The sequence below is a fragment of the Ischnura elegans genome, chromosome 13, assembly GCF_921293095.1.
Source record: "Ischnura elegans chromosome 13, ioIscEleg1.1, whole genome shotgun sequence".
NCBI lineage: Eukaryota > Metazoa > Arthropoda > Insecta > Odonata > Coenagrionidae > Ischnura > Ischnura elegans.
In genome coordinates, this window is record NC_060258.1 from 10435348 (window position 1) to 10456014 (window position 20667).

At 40.9% G+C, this 20667-nt stretch overlaps 1 protein-coding gene across 1 annotated transcript in view; it reads right to left on the minus strand.

The window, feature by feature from the left end:
• Positions 1 to 3072: 3072 nt before the first annotated feature.
• LOC124170069 (26S proteasome non-ATPase regulatory subunit 2) overlaps positions 3073 to 20667 on the minus strand; it is a 101518-nt gene continuing 83923 nt past the window's right edge. Inside the window, exons 13-16 of the mRNA XM_046548756.1 lie at positions 19416 to 19600; positions 17727 to 17932; positions 9619 to 9737; positions 3073 to 3378 (exon numbers count right to left, since the gene is read on the minus strand). Of these exons, the coding sequence (XP_046404712.1) occupies positions 3196 to 3378; positions 9619 to 9737; positions 17727 to 17932; positions 19416 to 19600 (693 nt within the window). The 3' untranslated portion in view covers positions 3073 to 3195. The remainder of the gene's footprint in view (positions 3379 to 9618; positions 9738 to 17726; positions 17933 to 19415; positions 19601 to 20667) is intronic.

A 20667-nucleotide genomic window follows, 5' to 3' on the forward strand; every position in this document is an offset into this window, starting at 1 on the left:
GAAGAAATACAGTACATCACGGTGGCACGCATGTCAGCTGAACTCTTTTGAGTTGAGTTGCAGAATCAGAATGCCTTGTGGTAAAACAGAGCACGATTCACGACCAACAATTGAGGAAAGCACGTGATGGTGGCAAAGAAACAATTCTTCAACCTCTGGATCAGAGATTTTTCTGGCAAATTGTGAAAAGAACACCTTATACGAGTGGACGGTAGGGTTAAGGTAGGCAAGGTTTAAGAAATAATGTTAGACCTCCCACTGATGAAGCTCAAATAGGGTGGTTTTTACTTTTATTTTTTTAAGTGCCTAAAGGGAAAGGTTATTACTTGTGGAGCAGTGGTGCAGCGAGGGCGGTTTGTGGGGCATAAAACGCCCCCCCCCCCCCAGAGCTCACTGAAATTTTAAAGTTAAATCTATTTTATTTAATTGGATTAATATTGCTTATAGAATAATGCGAGGATTTATAAAGACATTAAAGATTATTGTGGCATTTTTTAGTGTTCCCCCCCCCCAGAAATTCCTCCACACTTCCTCTGAACTTATTCGCAGAACTTCTCCCGCTAAGGACTTTTTGCTCTAAGGTTTTTCGTGCAAAGGATTTTCGCGCTAAGGCTTTTTCGACCAAAGGCTCGGAGACCTCTAGTCTCGGAAACTCCTGTCTCCAGAAAATCCTGTCTCTGGAAACAGCACCGAACCCAGCCTTCCTGCAATGCAAGACTGCGGAGGAATACTTACTCCTTGGCAATCAAGGGGAAATGGGTGCTTGAGTCCCTAGTATGCAGTTTGGAGTGAGAAGTATTACCATAGTCCTATCACAACTCTCTCCCTCCAACACCTCACCCCACCATGTCTCTCCCCTCCTTGTGCTCCAATGAATATCCCTCTGATTCGACTGATGTCTCCAACCCAGCAGTTTGAGGGGAAAATTCTGGCTGGTATGCTGTTCACTCCAACCCAGGGATGATTTTTTGCGGAGCAGCCGGTCAACAGGGGCAGTGACGCAGTGGATAGAACATCGGCCTGACTACCCCTCCTCTCCTTGGGAAAACCCCTCCCCTCAATCCTGTCTCATCGCGCGATAGACAAGCCCTCTTCTGCTTGGGCGCTGGTGGTGAATGGATGGCTAGTGGGACATTGGCCGATTTTAGAAAAATTATACTGCTGGTATTTAGTTGGTAATGTTTCCTATGGGATCATTAGTTATCATCATTGTTTTCTGAAATACTTCTTATTTTGAATACTCTACTTGGAATAGATATAGAACGAAAATACTCGTAAATTATTTTTGGCAATTTTTTTCTTGTGAGCTGATTTCTTGTTTGTGGAGTCTTTTCCCTGATCCACCTTGTGACTGACGGTTGGAGTTTTCCCTATGTCTGGGCTTACGCGAACAATCAACCAGATTTAACGACGTAACGCCACAACTCCTGGAGCAGTGGTGCAGCGAGGGGGTTTTGTGGGGGATAAAACCCCCCACCCCCCAGAGCTCACTGAAATTTAAAGTTGAATCTATTTTCCTTAATTGGATCAATATTGATAATAGAATAGTGCGAGGATTTATAAAATATTCCTCAGATGACTGTAAAACTTACCATTTGGAACCATTTATCTTAATTTTTTCCGGCGAAAGGCCTCAGCACCTCCCGCTTACCCTGGCGGGCATGCAATACCCCCAAGCACCCCATAGTATTAGTTGCACCTGAAATCCCCCCCTAGCCTTAATGCCTAGCTGTGCCCATGTCCTGGAGTATGTACTTCAAACCTTTAGATTTTTAAATGATGACATCAATTTTTTTGCGATTAAATGAACAGTGAAAATTTTCAAGTGCAAGAAAATGTGATGGCTAAGTATGAATGCTGGGAAAAGCCTGTGTGACGTCCCGCTGCCACCACGAGAGGCCACCTTGGTGCGAGGCTATGAGTGCCCCTACGATGCAGGTTGCTGGCAGGTAGCAGAGTACCCGACTAGCAGGTAGCACTTTGATTAAATAAGGATTATGAATACCTTATCAAACGAAGGAAACTTTCCGACCTTAGCCAGTTATAATAAGTGATTATTAAGACGTTTCCCTGAGCTCTGTGCATCATGCAAGCATTGGTAATCTCAGACGATGTATAACTCCTATCCTCTCGTATAGAAACTAGGTCCCTGTGACGTCACGAGGAGTGGCATCGCATGGGCGCCAATCTGGCCTTTTTCAAATGAGGATAAAAATGGACCATTGCCATTTGTCTGAACCGGTATTTCAAAAACCAAATAATTTGTGTATTATGAATACACTAATGGTGGGTAACGAATCGCAATCAATGCCTTTAGTTTTCTTTGATGAAGGAAACTACCCTATTGCTATAGTAATTTTCTAAATAAACAGAATGGCCAAACCCTTTTGACTCTAAAGTGGTTTATGTACTACATTTCTTACATACATTCTTAAAAATTGATCATTAGCCTTTGGCCAAATTGGGATTTCTAAAAACAAATAATTTGTAAGCAAAAGTTCGACGGATAAGTATGAATGCTGGGAAAACCCCGTGTGATGTATTTCTGGTTCTAGCTGTTGGCGTGTGAGGTGACCTTGGGGCGAGGCTTGAGTGCTGATACGACGCAGGCTGCTAGCAGGTAGCAGAGTACCCTGCTAGCTCGTAGTGCATGGCTTAAATAAGGATTATTAATACCTTATCAAACGAGGAAAACTTTCCGAACTTAGGTATTTTTAATGTGTGATTATTAAGAGATGTTTCCCTGAGCTCTGTGCCTCATGCAAGCATTGGTAATCTTAGACGATGTATAACTCCTATCTACTCGTATGGAAGCTAGGTCCCTGTGACGTCACGTGGAGTGGCATCGCATGGGTGCCAATGTGGCCTTTTTCAAATGAGAATACAAATTAATCATTAACATTCGTCTAAATTGTGAGTTCTAAAAAAAAATAATTTGTATTTTATGAATACACTAATGTTGGGTAACGAATCGTAATCAATGCATTTTGTTTTCTTCGATGAAGGAAACCACCTCATTACACCATGCAGTAAGTTGGACGACACAAAGTGCAATAAATATGAGCAGGGAAGTATTAATTTTTTTCATTTATTAATACAAATAAGAGGAATACTTTTTTCGGAGATTTCATATTGTTATGGAATTTTTCATAGATCCTAAAAATAAAAAAAATTTAGCCCCCCCAAGTTCCCAGTTCAAGGGTTGTAGTCTGGGTTCTTGCGCAGTATCACGAAGCCTTCCATGATGGGCGTCAGCGGGATGTACTCCTCCGTCGCCAGCTCGGCCCTCTCGCCAAACGCCAACAGCACTGGAGTGGTGTGCGTCTGGAAGCCCGTGATGGTCTTTGGCTTCCCCGCCTGTCCCACGACGTCCACCGCCTGCAACAAACAAAAAGATATATCGCAGTTCTGTCGCACCCTTGCCACGACGACTTAATGCCTGTTCTACACACTCGGATCAGCTTTTCATCCGGCTTAGCTCAGCCAAATAGCTCAGCGTGAACCAATTCTTAACCCTTTCGCGCCGAATGCCTCACCTGTGCGGCGAGGATTTTTTTTCCTCAACTAAGAATACCACACCAGTGCGTCCGGAATGTTCTTACCCTAACCAATGAATGCCACGCCTGTGCGGCACCGGTCGAAAAAAGTGACCGTGGCGGACACAATAGACCCACAGACGCGGTCGCCCCTCACGATCCGCCTTAGCGCGAGCCCAGTCCCATCTTCGGCCGCTCAGGTCAACCCTTTCCTATCCTCTCCACGCGGTCAACTACTGTTATTTGCAGTGTGTTTTCGAAAAATATATTTGTTGTTTACTTTTGAAATTCAATGCTAGAAATGAATTCATCTTATTTTTCTGACCACATGGAAATTTCAAACAAAATTCTAACGTAAATATCATCGGAGTTACAGAACAACTAGTAAATACATTAAATCCGTCTAAATCAACGTTAGAACTTCATTTAAAATTTCTGCACGCTCAGGAAAAAACACAAATTTCATTTTGAATGTAAAAAAATCGATGCGAGCACCAAATATTTTCATATATTTTGCATGCACATTTTAGCCAGTTGACCGCGAACTCGTGTTAGGAAGGGGCTTTTAATCCCTCTAGGGTCTGGGACGGAGGCCGAGGAAAGGGATCGGCGCCCCACTGAGTTGGGTCCAAAAATGGTTAGGGAGGGAACACCACTGCCTTCAGTCGACGCGAAAAAGCTTATTACAGGGGTGTAAAGAAAACTTTCAAGACACTCGTATTGAAGAAGAATTTCCCTGAACCAAGGTCCGGCACAAAAGGGTTAACGAGAGGCTTAAGTCGACCCCTCGCCATCTGATGGCAACGACTGAAAGCCTAAGAACACTTGAGAATCGGCGAGCGCTGAAGTATTTTATGGGAAAATTTCTAGCAAAGCAGATAATTAACGGATTTATTTTGGCAGATCAGTGTATTCCCGAGTTATTATCTGTGGTACTTCTACGGAAGGAGATGAATTTAGAATAATTAAGGTGATTTTTGGTCGGCTAAGGCTATAATACTTCCTCAGGTTTTGTTTCAAGTGAAGTAGAGAATTTTGAAGTTTTTAGATCGAAAAAAATCCTAAATATATATTTGGTATATTATGATTCCGTTAATTAAATATTACGACTGTTTTGGATCATCAATGGAATGGCTATGAAGGTGACCGCGAGAACATGGCAAGAACGCTGACGAGAAGGCGACGACGGTAAAGGCTTTCAAATTTCTTGTTCACTGGGAACGTATTATAATATTCCAGTAAGGACGTTGGTCTCATCCGCAATCTCATTTAGAGCACGCGCCGCTAACTTTGTAATTTATGAGCTCAGTGAGAAGAACCACACTCAGAAGAAAACCGAACGCAACCAAATACATGCGCCATGTGAGAGAGAGGTGATGACAACAGCGCAGCGTTTAACGCTAAGCGCTGGGGGTCCCAGGCGAGATGATCCGACCCCCTCGGCTGAGCCGTGGCAACGTCTCTACACGGCAAGATAAGCCGCCAGAACGGCTGATCCTAGGGCGCTGAGCCGAGCGTGTAGAACAGGCTGGAAGGGCTGGCCTACAATCACACGCAATGGCACCACATGAACCATAAGCAGGATTCAGTGGCACCAACTCCATGGGGCCTGAGGGGGCCCGTGCCCCCCCAAAACTCGTTACAGATGTGAGGAAAATATGAGCCAAGCTTGTCGATTTTCCCCGTAGTATCCAGATATCGAGATTCGAGTCATCAGAGTTATAATGTTGATCATATGACTCTTCTAATATGCTTTAAAAACATAAAACTGATTACTCATAAAATTTCCCGGGGAAAGATCCCCGGTTTGGGCCCCCCCAATATTTTTTGTAAGTACAGGCGGTCCTTGACTTTCGTGCACTCGAATTTCGTACAATTCGCACTTTCGTACGTTCAAAATTGACACCTTTTATTTGACTTTCGTACGCTAAATTCGCACTTTAGGATGTTGGTCTGTAATTATTTTTAAATTCCCGCGGTGTTTACTGCGCATCCCAACATTCAATTGTTTCAAATGGCAGTATATGCGAACAATACGAACGTATATAATGAAGGGAATTGTTGGTAGTTGACTCTAATTTAGGTGATTTATTTGAGAGAGAGACTGCCTGCTATAGGCTCCTTCATCAAGAGAAGAAGAAAGCCTTCATTGGAGAGATTTTTCAAAAGAAGTTGACTAGACATCATCAAATAGCTTTCTATAAAACTAGTAAGATCATCTTTCTAATTGTGTTTTTTCGTTTGAGTGCTGTTTAATTCATGTAAACCTTCAGCAACAATATTGCACGACATATCACCCGAATTCCGTTTGTCTTTTGTCTTTTTTGAATAACATGCGGAACATACGCGATCACGAATGTCACCTGCCAAACATCGAATTTTGGTGCAAAAATTAAAAGGTATCCAGAGTGCGGGTTCAACAATTACATTTTGTTATGCTTCATGATATGATTTTTTTATTTATAGTGGACGTGATAAGTGGAATGCCAACTTAAACGCGAAGAGGAAGTTTCACGCGATAGCCAGCGGAGTTCTTGTTTTTTTTAAAACTTTTATTTACATTTTCTGCGTATTTTCAAAAGAAATAAGATGATTTGAGGAGTTTTATTGACATATTATCAAAATTAAGTCAATTGAAATGAATTCCGTGGAAACAAAAGGTTTTAGTGCATATATTCCGCTCTTTTGGAACGTAATCCCCAATTAGTATGGAAGTCAATGGTTCGATTTTCGTACATTCGACTTTCGTACAAGTTTTCGGGAATGCATTGTGTACGAATGTCGGGGACCGCCTGTACCTGGCAGGATTCGCACCAACTTTCCAGAATCAATTTCCATAATTTACGGATTTTGTAAGAAAACGCAGCAGGGAACATTAGGGTGGTTTCCTATTATTTTTTAAATTGCCTGAATCGAAAGATCATTACTCCTGGAGTACGTATTTCACGCTTTTAGATTTTTCAATGACGATACTTATTTTTATCGATTAAATGAAAAGTGAACATTTTCAAGCATGCCAAAATGCACTGCTAAGTACGAATGCTGGGAAAAGCCCGTGTGACGTCATTTTGGTACCGGCTGTCGCTGTGTCAGGCCACCTTGGTGAGAGGCTGTGAGCGTCGCTACGATGCAAACTGCTAGCAGGTAGCAGAGTACCCTGCCAGCATGTAGTGCTTGACTTAAATAAGGATACAGTGGAACTTGGCCATAACGTTACCAAAGGGACAAGAAGATTTTTAACGTTATATCGGAGTGACGTTATAAAAAAAGAAAGCAGCCTTAAAATCTGAGTGAAAGGACAAAGTAAAAACACAAATGTTCTGCAATATACATACAACACTTTTTATTGAAATCTACTTGTACATTGGAATATGTATAGTAAAAAAATGTTAATAAAAAAAATGATATTCACGATTAAATATTTTATAGCCTAATAAAAAAACTTACTTTACTGTTGAAAAAAATCTGTGATCTTCTTTTGAACGGTCCTTTCAGAAATATAAATTCTCTCCGTTGCGCAACAAACGTCTAGAAAGCACGCTGAGTGTTGAAGCAGTGACGCACTTTTGCAACCCAAGAATCGCAAATTTTTTGACGCTATACCGGAACGTCGCAATATTTGTCGACAATATAAACGGGTTTTCGTACAACATAAAATGTTCAATTTTGGCTGGTCTGTATGAAATGTGATGTTAAACCCGAGTTGACCTAACATCCGATGCCGTTACAAACAAGTTCCACTGTATTTCTAAAAAAATTTCCATTTATGACCGGTTTTGGCTATTACACAATTGTCATTAATGGTTAGCTACCAGTCATTCCAACGTCAACACGAGTGTTTGGAGTGAATTATTTGAAGCATGAATCGCGGTGAATTGCGGTTGGGTTTTAACCAATCAGACTCCACTGTTCCAAATGTAAACAAATCTAAATAATTCCGATCATTGTTGAGGATATAAGTCTAAAAAAGATCCAAGTAGTAGAATTGGCTATGATTACCCTTAGCAAAAAGAACTGTTAAAAAACTGTTAATATCCAACCGTAATTGTTAATAATGAAACACTGACTTGCAATTTTCCACAAAAATAAAATTTTACTTCGACTCGAGTTTCAATGATACTACATCATTTTCAAGTAACAACTTGTTTTTCAACTCGATTTTCAATGATACTACATCATTTTCAAGTAACAACTTGTTACTTGAAAATGATGTAGTATCATTGAAACTCGAGTCGAAGTAAAATTTTATTTTTGTGGAAAATTGCAAGTCAGTGTTTCATTATAAATCAATTCCACTCCATCTCGCTTGATTCCTCGAATTTTATAAATAACTGTTAAAATGCAACAGTTTTTTTTGCTAAGGGTAGGTTTTGATTTTAACGAAATGTAATTTTGCAAGGTAGTGATGAAATCAGAAACGATAACAGTCAATGCGGAGTTGTGTGAAACTTATCAGTTATTTTCCCCTCCACTAATATAAGTGTACTTAATTGGCAAAATCAACCAGCATATTACGCTTAATGATTAGAGGTGGACTTGAGGTGGACCATAAATTATTACCAATGATTGCTTTGATATCTTTTCTCCCACCCCATTACCATTGCTGATATTACTTGGTTCTGCACGTTAAAAAAAAAACATTACATTCAACCACAGACATTTCCAAAAAAGAGACAGTGGAAATGCCATTGTTTCACGAGGTTTTCTATTACAGATGTGCGAATAGTATCAGCAAATACTCGAATACCTCGAATACTAGAAAGTATTCCATATTCGAGGTCTCCAATAATTATGCTAAAGGTACGCTCTCGAATACTTTGAATTTCGCTCTGTACACTGTGGCACACTGTGGTTGGTAGTTGACTCGGAAGATTGTAATGAACTCTTAGTCATTTATTGCATGCAGCTCCTTTATAGGCAAGTTGACAAACTACATCAAATTTGCAGAATAGAGTGGTGAAAAGAGTTCGACGTGGGGAACAGAAAATGATATAGTGAGGTGGTGTGTCCCCTTAGAATATTTTTAAGTGATGTTAATTGAATCAACTACATGCCCAATTGTTTCCATATAATTAAAATATTCCATTTATCAGCTAAATTCCTGTTCAAATTCTTTAAAGGAAATCAAAATTACTCCCCATAATCTTGTGTTTCCTGCTGCCTAGGCAACTGAGTCAAACATTCCCGCATTCATCGTCCAATATTCGAGGTATTCGAAACATTTGAAATAGGGTGGTTTCCTATTATTTTTTTATGGCCTAAATCGAAAGATTATTACTCCTGGAGTACGTACTTAACGCTTTTAGATTTTTAAATGACGATATCTATTTTTCGCGATTAAATGAAAAGTGAAAAATTTCAAGCGCCCGAAAACACAACGCCTAAGTATGAATGATGGGAAAAAGTCCTTGTGACGCATTTCTGGTTCCCCCTCCTGCCTTGTGAGGTGACCTTGATCGAGGCTCTGAGCGCTGATAGGACGCAGGATGCTAGCGGCTAGCTGAGTACCTTGCTGGCTGGTAGCGCTTGGCTTAAAAAAGGTTTATTAATACCTTATTGAATGAAGAAAACTTTCCGACCTTAGCCAGTTTTAATAGGTGATTATTAAGACATGTTTCCCTTAGCTCTGTGCCTCGTGCATGCATTGGTAACCTTAGACGATGTATAACTCCTATCCTCTCCTGTAGAAACCAGGTCCCTGTGAAGTCGCGTGGAGTGGAATCGCATGGGCGCCAATCTGGCCTTTTTCAAACGAGGATAAAATTTGACCCTTGCCATTCGTCTAAACCGGTATTTCAGAAACCAAATAATTCGTATGTTATGAATACACTGATGGTGGATAAGGAATCGCAATCAATGCCTTTCGTTTTCTTTGATGAAGGAAACTACCCTATTCAAGGTATTCGAATATTCGAGCAATAATTTAATACTCGAACTCGATATTCGAGATTGAGAAATCTGCCATTCGACCCATCTCCATTTTCTATGAATTCAACTTTGTACTGAGAACGAATTCTTTGGATACACACTTGAACATCACTGCATATCCGTGCATAAAACTATCCGTACAATGTGTACGTACCAAACCGACTCGTACTGGCACCGCCAACGGATTGAGCTCTTCATCCAGTGTTGCCAACATTCTGGGCTGCATGGCGGCGGCCAGCGTGTAGAGCAGGTAGTGCGATTTGCCGAGGATAACTGAAATGAGACGAGGAGAGAAGAAACAAAAACATAACATATTACTCCATTACATAAAAATACTACTCCACTAAATTTCTATTACATTTTATATCTAGAACACACCTGACGACACCATATGGTGAGGCCCCCACGCTTTTATTTTTAGTGAAAACATTATAGATTACCCACCTTCTTTGAATTATCATTTCAAAAATTTATTAGCGAAAAATTATGGATTACCCAGGTTCTTTGGACTATTCACATAAAAATTAATTTTTTACTTTTTAGTCCATTTTTTGAAATATTTTTTTTATTACTTGTTCCAAGCGAAATAAAAGCGTGTTTTTTAAAAAGTCCGGGAGACCACTGCGTTTCTATAAAATTATGAATATTTTTAAAATTAAGACTTAAAAATATCTATACTTCTCCTTATCTTCATATTTTTGCATAACAAGGGCATCCCACTCTTAAAATTCAATATTCCTTTTATTAATTTCTGTAAATTTGCAATTGAACTCGATTAGTGGTCTGTGAGACCGCACGTCACTTACTAAGAATGCATCGAGAGAAGGAATAAGCGGGATAAATTTCATGGCCACTCGCTACTTAGCCTTCCAACTTTAACCCTTTCGCGCCGGACCTTCGTTGAAGGAAATTCTTCCTCAATACGAGTCTCTTGAAAGTTTTCTTTACTCCTCTGTACGAAGCCTTTCCGCGTCGACTAAAGGCAGTGGGTCCCTCCTGAAACATTTTTGGACCCAACTCGGTGGGGAGCCGATCCTTTTTCTCGGCCTCTGTCCCAGACCCTAGAGGGATTAAAAGCCCCATCCTAGCACGAGTCCGCGGTCAACTAGCTAAAATATTAATGCAGAATATATGCAAATATTTGTTGTTCGTATCGATTTTTTTAAATTCAAAATGAATTTCGTGTTTTTTTCTGAGCGTGCAGAAATTTTAAACGAAGTTCTAACGTTTATATAGACGGATTTAGTATATTTACTAGTTGTTCCATAACTCTGTTGATATTAACGTTAGAATTTCGTTTGAAATTTCCGTGTGGTCAGCAAAAAAAGATGAATTCATTTCTAGCACTGGATTTCAAAAGTAAGCAACAAATATTTTTTTGGAAAACACACTGCAAATAACAGTAGTTGACCGCGTGGAGAGGATAGGAAAGGGTCGACCTGAGCGGCCGAAGAAGGGGCTGGGCTCGCGCTAAGGCGGATCACAAGGGGCGACCGCGTCCGTGGGTCTATTGTGTCCGCCACGGTCGACCTGTGCCGCACAGGCGCGGCATTCGTTGGTTAGGGTAAGAACATTCAAAACGCACTGGTGTGGCATTCGTAGTTGAGGAAAAAAAATCCTCGCCGCACAGGTACGGGATTCGGCGCGAAAGGGTTAACATTTAAGGGCTTTTTTTAATATGGCGAAAATATTGATACATAAATATAATAATTACGACTCAAGCATTTTTGGCATCAGTTTTTTGATCCTGCTTCAAATCACAATTTTTTACGACAAATTGGTTCGTATTGGGAGTGTGTGAAAATTTTAATATAAGCTTTAACCGGAACGGAATCAAACTTTTTACGGAATTAAAGTAACTTAGAAAAAAAATTTTTCCCCCCAAATTCCCACAAATCTGGGCAAAGTGAGTCTGTGTGCACGAAAAGTAAAAAGTAATGTGCATTTTACAAATATTTGGTTTGAATTGTCAAAATCATGTAAAATTATCACCATGTACAAGTAACGATAAATATATAGTGAAAACGGAAAGAATTAGTCAAAAGAGTCTACTGTACTTGCTTTTTGACTTTGTATGAAATTAATAAGTAATGTAAAACTTTTGTTAAACAAATAATCAATCAATTTTATGTTAAATGATTCTATAGTGCACAATATCTACAATTTGATGTGAAAAGTAATATTTTTCACTGTTTAATAGTTTAAATTAAAAGCATAAGTTAAAAGAGTCCATTGGACTCACCTTGCCCGATTACGTCAGAAAAATATGTTGCCCGTATTAGGGTTAAAATAGTTAAGCATTCAAAGAAAAATTAAACAAAACAACAAAAATGGCGCAGTAATATTTTATGAATTTTTGATTTATTGCAGTCTCCCAGACCACACGTCACTAGTGTAGTGGTGTGACAAGAATTTCACGTCACTGGTTAAGGGTTGATATAAGTTGGAAATTTATTGTACACAGGTATTCCCTGATGATCTATCCCTTTATTCATTTTATTTACTCTGTACTGACTTACAGAGAATGCATTTTGCTTTTTCATATTATAACTACGAAGGTCACAATTTTCAACACTCTATACGAGTGCCGGCTGCTAAATTTAAAGCCCTACTGAAAAATCCAGCCATTATTTACTATATTCATACATTTTTTAAAACATTAGCATCAAAAATATATTTATATCGATGTGCATTTCAATAAAAATGGACTTTGCTCTTCTTTGTGAATGAGTTGAAAAACATTTATTGCTAATTTTCTAAATATATAATTTAACAATGAAAGCTTACTGTTTTTGAAAAATAAAAAAAGTTGAAACATATTATGTACCACCATAACATGCATAAAATTTTTTTAATATGCTAAATTTGAGCAATTTAAAGCATGGAAATCACAAAAGAGCATTGTTCCAAGAAAAAGCATTATAAATCCTGGATGACAAAAAGGGTCAATGCACCCTCAACGAACTGTCCCAAATTGGCCCAAAGAATTTTCACACTAAGTGGCCTAAGTTGAGGATGCCGGTAGCTGCACAGGACTTTTCGTCCTCAAGACATAAATTGAACTCTTTTCCCATCGAGCAGTTGATTTTTGAAAAAACAGAACCCCTAAGCAGTAAACTGGAAAAGTACCACGGGCGAAATATTACGGCTTCACGCATACAAAGCCAATTAAATGGAAAGACGTAATATTACGTCCATGGCAATCCTCAGAAGGATTAGCAGGACGTAATATTACGTCCATGGCACGCAAAGTGTTAATAATCATGTCTTGATTTTTATTAATAAGAGACACTGTTTCAAGAATGTATATTACATGGGAGAGGTAAGATCATCATCAGCGGAGGTGAGGGTGGGGGTTACTTGGGAAATTTTGCATTCTGCTAATGTCCTTTTGTATTCTTCCCGCCCTCCCCTACCTCTCCCTCTTTTGCCCACCTTTCACTACAGTTAGTCAGCTTGCATGCATCAGCTCCACTTACCTCCCCATCCTCCCACTCCCCCTTGGTTTTACGACCAGGGGAAGAACCATCCCCTCCCTTCCCCTTCCACCCTCCTAACCCCCCCCCTCCCAAGTCTACAGTCACCCCCCCACCCGCTCTGGTTATATGTAAGGTATTTAAGGATGTTGAACCACTGTACTTGTCGCTTGAGATGATTGACGCGGAGCGTCGAAACCATGGTCGTGTAATTATAAATATATTCTGTGGAAAACAAAGTTTAAAATTTTTTATTCACCCCAAAATCTTATTCAATTCATTCAGATAACTAAAGGACGGGACACAATGAACGCTAACGTGAGACACGAGCCGTTAACGGGAAGTGGTAAAAAGATGGCGGAAGGGAAAGCTTATAAAAAGGGACTCAACCACCGTTTGCGGAGAGTACGTGAACGCAAGAGATGGGCAACTTTCATCTCTTCCCGTGTCCCGCACACGGAAAGCCAATCAGAAGAGCCCGAGAGTGTGAGACATCTGTTTACAGTGATACAGCATTGCTGGCGCTCATTGCTGAATGTAGCAGTTGTTGTCGTGCAACGTGAGCCGAAGAGTGAGTCAGTTAAGGTAAGCCAATACTTAATTTAATTTACATGCTTACTATTCCTCGTCGATTTACAACATTCCTCAAAACTCTTCGTACACACAAACGAAAATATTGAAGACCACAAAGAAAACCAATGCGCAGGCATTAGTCAATTTTCTTTCCGGCCACGGGAACGTCAATTGTGACCGCATGGTGGCGTTCCCCATCTCGCGCTCTCCCGGATCTCGTATACCGTCTCAGGTTAGCGTTGATTGTGTCCCAGCCTTAGCACTTTGCGTGCCATGGACGTAATATTATGTCCTGTTAATCTTTCTAAAGGTTGCCGCGGACGTAATATTACGTCTTTCCATTTAATTGGCTTTGTATGCGGGAAGCCGTAATATTTCGCCCGTGGTACTTTTCCAGTTTACTGCTTAGTGGTTGTTTTTTCAAAAATCAACTGCTCAATGGAAAAAGTCGTCCTGGACTTTAGTTCAAGTGCATTGTTCAACATATTACTTGTATGCATCTCGCGACCCCTATCCGAACCGCCCACTTTGGGAACTGCTGGTATGGAACAAGGGCCTTCCATCCCCCCCCCCCCCGGGCCCCCTACACCCCCCGGCTAATTTCTTGCGACCTCTTGAGGCCAAAGAAAATATTATATCACGCCCACGAAATACACTCTGAGGACGCTAGTGACACCCGGTCTATAAGAGATACACTTTGCATCTACAGAAATAAAACCATATATGTATGTCGACACACTCGTCAAAATATAACAGTGTAAGGGTGTCGCTCGCCGTCTCGCGTCATCTCGGTTGGTTTCGCTCTCAGTGTAATGGAAGAATCGCAGAGTAACGTTCAAGTGATGTGTCCAGTATGTGAAACTCATAACACGTTGCAACCTCTCGCGTGGGATCCATCCTCGTGCATGACTCGGACACCTTACTCCGATTGACAACTTGCAACTTGCTCTCTCGTGGGAATTGGTCTCCGCGTATTCCTCTAACACTTTATGCCGTAACACGTTGCAGTTTCTTGGCGTGGGAAGGCGTAGGATGTGCATGATCATGTGGCCTTTTCCGGCCAATAGGAAGACGCCGAGAGGGTCACGAGACGGACGCGACACGGGAGGAAGCCTCTTGGAGGGAATAGACACGTCTTACGCTGTATCTCGGAGGGGGAGTTGGTACCTGTGCTAGTGACAGTTAAACGTGTGGAACCAGACTTGTCATCTCATTCTGTCGTCTACGAACCTGGCCCTTCCTATAAGCTTAGTGCTTACAACAGTGTCATAAATCGCATAGATTTATTGAATTTTTGAAGCAATAAAGATAATTGCGCTTTGAAATTATGTTTTTTTGCTTTTATTCTATTGCAGTGGTCGTTGTTAAATTTGAATGTGTGTGCCGGGCATTTGTTGTTGCTTGTTTATTCGTTTAAAAAAAAGTAGACTGGCTTTTACTGTTTACATAGCGGGAATCAACTGTGCATTTTTGGAGACCACTGTAATCAGTAGCAGGCTAAGTGCAAGATGATAGTGCTTCGCTAACCCTTTTAGCTGCAGGAGTGTCTGAATATTTCTGCCACTGTATACGGGACGGGGGTGGGGAAGATATTTACGTTAGCGCTGATTGTGTAGCCCACTGATCACCTTTTCACACCACTTGAAATATTCTCCCGAATCATTTTCGGGGTATTACTCTACAGAATCTCACGTGACCCTTATCGTAATTCTCTCTCCTGCATGTTCAATGCATCGTGAAAGAAAAATGGCGGAAGACGCTCGTGTAAAAGTTTACGGAAACGGCAAATTTAGGAAAATAATACGAGACAAAAATGAAAATTTGTTCCAACACAAACAACTAAGATAAGTCGAGGAAATTAATCATGAATGGTTAACATGATCAGGTAGTTTCGGAGAGAATATTTTGTTGCGACAGGATTTTTAAAATTCTCGTCATCTCTAAGCACAGGGGACGGAATACATTTTCCGTCTTCCATGAACGATATCGGCAGAAATGGTTCCTCAGTTATATCACCCATTAAACATTGTGACTATGCAATACGTGATTGATACTAAGAAATGTTGCATTTTAAATGTTCGTTTAGAAATTCACCCCTCACCACCTTCCCCTCTTCCCCCTCCCCTCAACCCAGAAACGCTTTGCTGACAAGGAGACATCACCAAAGTGATGTTCAGGATCTGGGTACACATGCTATTTTCTGAAACTATATAGGTAAGATAGGAAAAGTGTCACGGCTTTCTTCCACATAGGCCCAGGTTCGAGAGATATTCGCTTGTAAAGATTTCGCGCAGCAAGACCGAACCGAATACCTCATGAAAAATTGTACGGAATATTCTCCCGTCAAAGACACAGGCCCTCGGCCAATCAACAACAGCAAATGCAATTCACTGCGTTCTCAATAATTCACTGCACTAATCCTTTCACAGGAGCATGATTTACTGTTAAGATGGAGATGTTTGAGTTCATTGGCATTAATTATACTTTCAATGCAAATGTTGATAACTTTTTTAAATGCCTCACAGAGTAAGGAAAGTCCTTACAATTTCACCAAATTGTAAAGGTTAATGACAAGAAGCTGTTATTCGTGATGAAACTAAGTATTGAAATGCTTCGTGAACAACAATTTTTTAATGAAATTAAAAATTCCAAATGTTAAAATTCAAAATACTATAACACTGCTTTCTGATAAATACTCACAAGGAGACATCGCCAAAGTGATGTTCGGGATCTGGATGCGGATGTTATTAACTGAAAATATATAGGTAAGGTAGAAAAAGTGTCACGGCCTTCTTCCACATGGTCCTGGGTTCGAGAGATATTCGCATGTAAAGATTTCGTGCAGCATGACGTCCCTTGAGTAAACGTTCCCTCTCACCTACGGCTGTGGCTATGTGGTCCAGGGCGTTAGTCACCTACCCTGTAGTTGGTATCCTGGGTTCGAGTCCCATTGTCGGCAATAATTTTTCCCTCTTTTAATTTTTGAAATCACTGTTACATTTTATCCCCATTCGTTTTATTTAGTTGCTTCCTGAATTTTTGAATTTAATATCAATTCATGTGCAAGTTATTAACTACGTCCTCTAATTCGAGTGGTAGGGCACAATTTGGAGTTTCCTTTAAAATCCATAAATTGATATTAACTTAAAAAATTCGTGAAGTAACTACATAAAATGAATGGGGATAAAATGTAACAGTAATTTAAAAAATTAGAGGAGAAAAATATGTTCCTAACACTGGGACTCGAACCCAGGGTATCAACTACAGGTTAGGGGACTAACGCCCTAGACGTTTAAAAAGCATTTATTTGCTTACTTTAGCACACTACAATATATATAGCAATTACATATTTTTTAAATATCCTTTAAAATCACCTACAGTTATACAAATATTTAGAATAGTTAGTTATATGGCACACCTTTGAACATGCATTTTTATAAATATTTAAATAAAAAACGAACCCGGGGTACCAACTACAGGTTAGGGGACAAACACCCTAGACCGCACCGCCACGACCGTAGATGAGGGGGAGCGCTTACTCAAGGGACGTCATGCTGCACGAAATCTTTACATGCTAATATCTCTTGAACCCGGGCCTATGTGGAAGATAGCCGTGACACTTTTTCTACCTTACATATATAGTTTCATAAAATAACATTCACATCCAGATACCGAACATCACTTTGGCGATGTCTCCTTGTGAGTCGCACTGTGCGAGCAGATCAGCAAAGAGCTTCTGGTTGAAAGAAAGAGGTGTGCTGTAAGCGGTGAGGCGCCTCCACAAAAAGAGTCGTTTATGCCATCACTACTCCCGGATCCCGTGTACCATCTCGCGTTAGGGTTGATTGTGCCCCAGCCTCCATCCACTTACTGTTCTTGACATCGGGTCAATTCTACTGCAAGGAATTCGTCCTTTCCCTCGAAAGAGTCAATAAACTTCATCGAGAAAATTTTCCTTATACATCGCACTTGGTATCTCAAGAAAATTGATCGTTTTTAAGTAGCTTCTATATTCGAAAGTTTGCTGAAAAAAGATCAATCCCGTACAATCACCATAAAACTCCCTAGATGTTTCGGGTGAGCTACAGTGCTGCTATCTATGAGAATAATTTCTCATCGGCGACAATAGCGACGACAGATGAAGCTTTAAGTGCCCAGTCCTGATTATTCTAAGTCCGTGGCGTTGATTGTGTCCCGGCATTCATCCACTTACTGTTCTTGACGTCAAGGAAGCTGACGAGCGTGGCGAGCAGGCCTGCGAGCGCCACGGGACTCAGGAGCTGACGGTCACTGTGGTAAGGACACAACGTCAGTGTGCCTTTACCCAAATGCGTGAGACCCTGCGCAATGCGCACCATGAACAGGTTGTTGGGCTCCTTTGCGTGGAACTGTGCAAGCTGCCTCAACATGGCCGCCAAGCTGCAAAAGACAAGTAGAAATATTATGTACAGTAAAACCTCTTTACATCGTAATGGAGGGGACCAAAATTTGGGCAATTTGATATATGGAGGTTCACTATAGAGAGGTTTCAGTGATAGGCACCATTTATTCATATCCTTTGGAAAAAGAAAGGCAGTACTGCCTTTTAAACCATTATATTTATGCGTTTAAACAAACATCCATGCATTAGTGAACATGTATTTATTATATAATAATTACAGAGAGCATGCGATATCACGTGATTTTTACCATGATTTGAGAGAAAACGTTGTGATCTCTCTTAAATCAACAATTACTTATGAAGATTTGGACAGTTGGATACATTTTTTTCTTACTTACTGTTAGGTATGCTCTCATATGGAACAAATTGGCCATAACTAAACGGTAAACGTGAAAATTACAGCATATTAAAGGTGTAAAAGAACAAAAACAAATAATTTGAGATAATTTCTCACGTGCTGAGGCAGCAGAAAGCATTCAACAAGATGAGCGACTTGTTTCCTTCTGCTAAGGACCGACTCCACGCGCTCTGCGTGGAAGGCGTTTATAGAATCCTGTGCTCATGCGGGAAACCTTACGTTGGGCAGACAGGGCGCTCCGTGACTTCCCGTAGGGGGGAGGGAAGTCACGGAGAAGAGAGGGTAGCACTATGCTGGGGGGAGGATAACTTGGACATTCAAGGGGTGTGGAATATTATAAGCAAATTTTGAAATTTTAATCCTTACCCTCTTGACATGGAATAGGGTGGTTTCCTTCATCAAAGAAAACGAAAGGTATTGATTACCATTTGTTACCCACCATTAGTGTATTACAAATACACTAATGGTGGGTAACACAAATTTGCATACACAAATTAATTGGTTTTAGAAATCCCAGTTAAGACAAATGTCAATGGTGAATTTTAACCTCATTTGAAAAAGGCCAGATTGGCGGCTATGCGATGCCACTCCACGTGACGTCATAAGGACCTAATTTCTATACGAGAAGATAGGAGTTATATATCGTCTTAGATTACAAATGCATGCATGAGGCACAGAACTCAGGGAAACATGTCTTAATAATCACCTATTAAAACTGGCTAAGGTCGGAAAGTTACCTTCGTTTGATAAGGTATTAATAATCCTTATTTAAGCCAATCACTACCTGCTGGCAGGGTACTCTGCTACCTGCTAGCATTGTGCGTCGTATCAGCGCTCAAAGCCTTGCCCCAAGGTCACCTCACTTGCAGCAGTGGGAACCAGAACGATGTCACACAGAGTTTTCCCAGCATTCATACTTAGCCATCGCGTTTTCGTGCGCTTGAAAATTTTCACTTTTCATTTAATCGCGAAAAATTGATATCGTCATTTTAAAAAAATCTAAAAGAGTGAAATTCGTACTCCAGGAGTAATAATCTTTTGATATAGGCAATAAAGAAATAATAGGAAACCACCCCAGTGTAACACCATTCAACCCCACTCACCGAGCATTGTTGGTTCCCGCTCCGGCCAGCCCCATGGCGAAGATAGCGTTGAGAGCCACCTCTGAGTCGCTGTCGTGTGAGAATTTGCTCAGCGTGTCGAGGATGGTGAGTTTGGGGTTGGAGACGGATATGAGGCCGAGGGCTAGCGGAACAGATCTCCTGATAACTGGCTCACAGTACCTCAACTGCAAGACAAAAGTAATATTATAATTATAGTAACAATAATAATAATAATAATAATAATAATAATAATAATAATAACCCGTGTGGGGTTTTCCGTCCCCCATCGGGCGCGTCCCCAGGTGGCGGATCGGGGAATGCTCGGCAGATATGCAGGGTAGGTGGGAAATAAAATACCACCCGCGGACCAAAACGGAAACCGAAATCCAGGCGCGTCTGATCCCATATTGGGCGGCGTCCTGGTCAGCGTTTGTCCCCATGTTAGGGGCGGCTGTCTCTGTACCTGGCCGTAGGTATAAAAGGCAATACCCATTCTTAATGATGGAGACTAAATCGGAAGCCTCGGATGGCCTGCCGCTGCCTGGAGATCGCCAGGGTGCCTCTGGAGCCGTCGCTGGAGGTAACAGTATGCGAACCGACGGTGGTCATGCACTGAGGAGGCGGGTGCTGACCGGGAGACCCGAAGAAAATACAGCCCGCCACATAAGCAGCACCCCAACACCTACACAGGCTGCGACTGCTGAAAGTGCTTCCCAGAATCCACTTTTTCCTGAGACCACTGAAGCTGGCCGTAAACGTATGCGCATGAAATGGAACCATGAAATAAACTGCTCTATCATGCGTATGTATTTTTTCGTAACAAATAATGAAACTGACATGACGGCATATCGAGGAAAGCTGCATGAAAAATTCAAAGAAATGTACCCCAACTGTAATGTAACACCTCAAAGATTATCCGACCAAATTAGAACAATATTCAGAAATAACCTCATCTCAAAGCCCATGCTAAGTAAAATAAAACAAGAAGTCTACGACTCCCTAACTACGGATAATAGTTCACATGACATAAGCACAGGAATGGGAAATCACCTTGAATGCGAGACAACAGGCGCGGCCGTCGGGGAGACCAACATCAGCAGCGAACAACGGGATAATATCGACACGGTTGTCATAGAACACCAAGCTTCAATTTGTGAAGAGGCACTGTACAAACGTGTGGAAGATGAGTTCAATACGTGCCTTATCAAGTATAGAGGACTAGACCCCACAGGCAAACCAGGAATACCCAAAC